At 37.0% G+C, this 6,000-nt stretch overlaps 1 protein-coding gene across 1 annotated transcript in view; it reads right to left on the reverse strand.

The window, feature by feature from the left end:
- sema3bl (sema domain, immunoglobulin domain (Ig), short basic domain, secreted, (semaphorin) 3bl) overlaps positions 1 to 2,955 on the reverse strand; it is a 44,250-nt gene extending 41,295 nt beyond the window's left edge. Inside the window, exon 1 of the mRNA XM_077223949.1 lies at positions 2,563 to 2,955. Coding sequence (XP_077080064.1) covers positions 2,563 to 2,656 — 94 coding nt within the window. The 5' untranslated portion in view covers positions 2,657 to 2,955. The remainder of the gene's footprint in view (positions 1 to 2,562) is intronic.
- Positions 2,956 to 6,000: the final 3,045 nt, after the last annotated feature.

Below are 6,000 nucleotides of genomic sequence, written 5' to 3' on the forward strand. Positions count from 1 at the left end.
CTAAATATATAGTCCAACTGAACGTATCTCTAGGCTGATCATTATCAAGGTTAATAGCGCGTCCATGGAGAAGAACACAGGCCGATTACATGCAATCAGAGCTCCACGCAGGGACTGGGCGAGCATTAGATGACCGCATTAAACTCTGCACAGATGCGCTCTAGTCACGCACTCACACCGCTGGAGGGAAACCGGACACTCCGCTCAGCTTATAACCATTAATGAAAAGAACTTTTGAGGCACTGATAAACACTTAATGCAAACCAACTTCCTTACGTCACCACCTTGTACCGTGTACCCTCCAGGTAAATTAGGGTTAAGCAAAGTTTCTCTTAAATGCATAATCCCAAAATAAAATTCAATTATCATTTGCTCACCCATATGTCATTCCAAACCCATGACTTTATTGTTTCAAGGAACACACAGAAAAAAAAGAAAGAAAAAAAAGTTTTAGCCAGCTTTATCGAAATTTGACTTTTCTGTAATATATAAAAATATAGTCGATAGTATTTATGCTAGTTTGCACTGTCCGGAAACTCAATAGCCTACTGTTGGTCTGTTGTTATGGTTAACTCCTAACACAATTTTTTCATTATCTTATGTGGTTAATGAAACGTTATTCCAAAACTACGGTGGCCGAGAGAGCTCAACATGCTGCAACTGAAGAAAACGCATGCAAATAGAAAAAAACACATCTTCATCAGTTTCACAACACACGTGTGCTCCAAATACTCACAACACAACCAAATACAGATACGCGCTGCAAAAGCTCACAACTCAACCAAATACAGAAACGCGCTGCAAATAACACAGACCACAATGGAAATGTTTCCGGGGGAACCAAATAAGTGACGAACAAAACACTATTGAAACGATGCTTATGTAATATGAAGATTTAAACTATTAAACCAATTGTTACCCAGACAGCAGCATAGTATCGGCCCAGATCCGGCCCACATCTTGGTACACCTGGAATCCACAAAGCCCGGATGTGGGCCGACACTATGTTGCTATGTTCAACTCGATAGCCCCATTTACCATTCACTTTCATTGGATCTTTTCCCCCCCATCAAATTAACCTTCACTGAAGACTGTAGTAAAGGAAGGTGTGGTGGTTTTAGAGAAATTTTGCAGGCAAACAGAGCATAGCGATGTATGAATCACAGCTAACACAGCATCGCTTTCAAACAAAGCAAGTTTCCGATTTCTTTTGCCTTTACGCGAAATTCACGATCGAGTGAATTGATTCCTATGGAAATTACTGGATTTCGCAGGCAAACATTTGCCGAACAACGGACCGCAATTTAACACCTCATTTGTGTCCCTTCAAAGAAATAGTCATTCGAAATCAGGGTGAGTAATTGATGACAGAATTTTCATTTTTGCATGAACTAGGCTATTCTTTTAATAATTTTTAAAGCTGCAGTGTCTAATCTAAAAACAAGAGTTAAAACATCTCAAACTCCCCCAGGCCACAGCAACATTCACCTTGCACTATAAATCCGGTAACAGAGAGGCAAAGTGCGATTTAAAAAAAAAAAAAGAAGAAGAAGCGCAAACTGTCTCTCGCACCGCTGAGAGTCTGACGCGGAGAGATGAGCGCGCGCCAGGAGAGCAAGAGGCAAGAGGATCCCGGAGTTTTGGATAACAGCTGAAACAGTAGCCCGAAGTCCTGACGTAGCTTTTTTCCCACAGTTTAAAACAGACCAGCCACAACTCTATAGCGAAGCTCACTGCCATGCAAAGACGGAAACGGCGCTGTAAACGAGTTGAACAGGGCGCACAGATTTGAATCTGATAACAGAGGGGCTGTGCGCAAAGCTTAAAAATACTCAATGTGCAGGATGCGTGGAGAGAGCAATATAAAGGCGAAAAGCGACAGGGGAAACAGCTTACTGGAAACATTGTTCTGGCAGGTCTCCTCATACACTGTAAAACTGCCTTAGAAAAATCAAAGTGACAATCAGTTTGTCACTTTTTTTAGACCACTTTAGGTTAAATTGGTGTAAACAACGATGTTAAACGTTGTTGAAATTTTACAGTGGTATACACAGTATTTCCAATGTGCAATATAACCTTATGCTCTATTTAAATTCATATGTATTCATAGCCTACTACTTGTAGTTCTTTTCTGCATATATCGTGCATTCTCTATTCGCGTACATGATTTGTGTTATGCTGGAGCTGTTGCCTATTTGAGTAATGGAAGCTCCAATTTTACAATTTCACTGTGTGTGAGCATACTTCGCAACGAACACTTTTTTTCCTTATTCTGATTGCCGTTCCTGTCACCACTCGGACCTGTAACCTATGTAGACTAATTCACACACACGATGAACCGAGGGATGGCAACATTGACTTTTAACACTCAAACTGTGAAAATAAACAATCATTAGGCCTAATCAAGCTACTTAAAGCACTGGACCGTGTTATCTCCTCATAGTAGCCGGGTAAATCTCAACCACGTCATTTTCATTGGAAATTTGCCTTTGTGTTCCGTTTGTAAAAATGAATTATAAACGAGTTAAACGCTTTCAAATAAATGTGATGTGCGTAATTTACCTTTGTATGACAGGCGAAGACGCGGCACATTCAGTTTAGAGCTGGTCCCGAAAGACAGGATCCCTGCCACTAAAACCAGAACCGGTGATTCCATGGTGAATGGATCACTTTGAATGAACCTTTCTTTAGGTTTTACTCAAACTGTAAAGACTCAAGGCTCTTTCCCCTTATAAAAGCTTGAAGGAAACCCAGAAACAAAAGATGTTGGCTGGACCACAGTAGTGAGATCCCAGGTCTCAGGTTAAAGCTCGAGCCGCTCGCATATGCCCTTGTGCGCTATTTCCCCACACAGCTCCAGTTCAAGTGCGCAACACACTCTCTCTCTCTCTCTCTCTCTCTCTCTCTCTCTCTCTCTCTCTCTCTCTCTCTCTCTCTCTCTCTCTCTCGTGTAGTAACGTTAACTTCGTTCGTTCGTTCAGTGAGAAACACCCTCCCCTCCCACTCAGCGTCTCGAGCCCCTGGTCCACGCCCGTCACTCGAGTCCAGTTCCTATTATTGCATAGGCAACTAGTGGTATCAAGTGTGCGAGGTTATGGTTCTCAGAAATGTTTTTTGTTTTACATCAGTATATTCTTCAATAAGCGTTTCCAAACAACGTTTCAGTAAAGTTAGTTAGAGCGCTAAACTGACTCTCGCGAACTTAGCCTAGTCACGGTCGCGTGATGAGGTTACCATAGCTACAGCAGACGGCACGAGCGCTTCCCATGCAGCTTCACTAGGCAAACATCAAAAGATTAGGCTACACATTATGTAGATAAGATTACACTAGAGAGATTTTATCCATTCATAAATCATTCTATCTTAAAAAAAAATGTTTAACGCTTACAGGGGTAGTTCGCCCAAAAATGAAAATTCTCTCATTTACTCACCTTCATGTCGTCGTTCCAACACTTGGTTAATCTTCTAAACACAAATCAATATGTTTTTAATTAAACCTGAGAGGTTTCTGTCCCTCCACTGCAACCACTTTAGTCCAGGCAACCAAAACTAAAAAGATCCAAAAAGGTTATAAATGTGTTGTAAAATGAATCCACATTGAATCAAGCATTTTTATCCAAGTGCATAAAAATAAATAAAAATAATCTCTTCACAAGATGTGGGTCACTCGATTCATATGGATGTTTTATGATGCCTTTATTATTTATTTTTTTATTGCAATAACAATAACAATAGGGGAATACAGAGTCATACAAAACACTTACAAATATAACAAATTAAGATCACATTTCTGCATTTTGTATAAAAAATCAATCATCTAATACATCAAATATCCTTTTCGACATCTGAGATGTCTTAGCTTTACAATTGTTCTGTATTGAAGTCAGAGAGTTATAAAAAAAAACTTTAAGTCAATGGCAAATAGTCTACCATTTGGTACAGTTAACATGTATTTTGCTTTATATATATATATATATATATATATATATATATATATATATATATATATATATATATATATAATATTTCTACAATATATTGTCAATTTCCAGTAAACCAGTATCACAATCCATAAACAAGACCATTATCAGTTATAGAGATGAATTTGTAAAACACCTAAAAAATAAACAGAGAAACTTTGGACCAAAATAATTTGGTATAATTACAACTAAAAAATAAATGTACAATTGTTTCCTCTTTACAAAAACAGCATAATGGAGAAACCCCTTCTTTAAACTTACTGATAAAATCATTACATGGATAATATCTATTTATTATTTTAAAGCTTAAAGGAATTACATATTTATTCATATCTGACTACAGATTCTGAAAAAAGGTAATGAAAATCCTGTTTCCATTTCATCAATGTCTTAGGTGAAACATTTTTTTAGTTAAGATTTTTCTAATATAAACATTATACATTTCTTTATCCCTAGAATGGATCCAATGGAGCCAAAGGTTTAAAAATATTTCTATTTTTTTGTAATCTTTGTGAAAAAGTGTCTGTAATTCTCTCTGAGGCTGATTTGCTTATTACAAGTATCTAACTACCTGTTTAACCTGTATTTCAGATATACTTAATCATCCAGATGGTGAACAGCCATAATCTCACACTGGTTCACTGATAGACCTGAGGCATCAGAGAGCTGTTCAAGTGCCTCTAGAATTACAGGGACCTGTTATTCAGAAATAAACAAGTGTCACTAGTGAGTTGACTAATAGTTCAAGTGAAATCTCCTATATCAATACATTTAATTTGAGAGCAATGTACAGTGTAAATATTTAAAGTTTCAGCTAAAAATAAAAAAACGGGCATCCCTGTCTAATGCCTCTTTGGATAACAAAACGAGAGGATGAACGGCCGGACAAAGAAACACTACTTGAGATATATGTAAGAATCTAGATATCTAACAATGAGAGATTGGAACATACATCACTAATTATTTTATTAAAAGTGGTAGTGCCATATCTGCAGGAAATCGATCATAACATAAATCAGGAGCCTCATTAAAGTCCCCTCCCAAAATTAGTGATGTAGATGGGTATTTTATCTTTAAAAATATTCATTTGGAGGTTAAATCTGTAAAGAGACAGTTATTAAGATTGGATCTGTTAAAGCCATAGACATTAGCTAAAATAATATTTTTTGGGGAATAATGTTTTCCCCAAACTGAATAATGATCTGCCTTCATTTGAACGATGTTATTCAAGTACAGTGTTTTTTAAATTGTTGATTAAATAAAATCATAACCTCAGCAGACTCATTGGAACCATGACAATAGATGATTTTACTCTCCCATTGATTGGACCAAAAAGTTTCGTCTTTCAAGTTTGAATGCGTTTCTTGCAAAAAATAGACATCTCTGCATTTCGATTTACAAAATAGAAATAAAGCTTTGCATTTGGTTAAGTCTCTGATTGCCCTAACATTAAGTGAAAAACAAGTCAACTTAATTGACATAAAACAACAAACAAGAACGTATAACCAAATTTAATCGTTTAGTAAATAGAATTAGAATTAAGATGGAAAAAAGGGAGTGCAACACTTGTCCAGACATCCTCACTGTAATATGACCCAGTTTTTCATATTTCTAGGCTAGATTGGTCCCTAACAAAATACAGTCCCATGAGGATGACAGACCTCGCTACGAACTATAACCGCTAAAGATTCACTAGATGTTGTCCACTGTGTCTTTCTTCCCGTCGATGATGGCAATTGAACCCTGAAACCCTGCACGTTTAACTGCAAGTCTGGCTTGATTCACGAGTGGCCACAGTTTATTTCGAACTTCCCTTGCATGTTGTGTTAAGTCCTCCGTTATCCTGATGTTCTTTTTTTACAAATTTTGGAATGCTTTCCAAAAAACTTTTGAAAAGTAAAATGCAGTTCCAAATTGTTTAAAAGTCTAGCATTATCACATAGAATAATACATTAAACATTGTTTCAATATATTTACATTTATTAGAATTTGTTAGAAGGAACGTTTTCACAGGGAAACT

Source organism: Siphateles boraxobius, unplaced genomic scaffold (genome assembly GCF_051911475.1).
Source record: "Siphateles boraxobius isolate OS27281-9 unplaced genomic scaffold, OSU_SipBor_1 9, whole genome shotgun sequence".
NCBI classification, from domain to species: domain Eukaryota; kingdom Metazoa; phylum Chordata; class Actinopteri; order Cypriniformes; family Leuciscidae; genus Siphateles; species Siphateles boraxobius.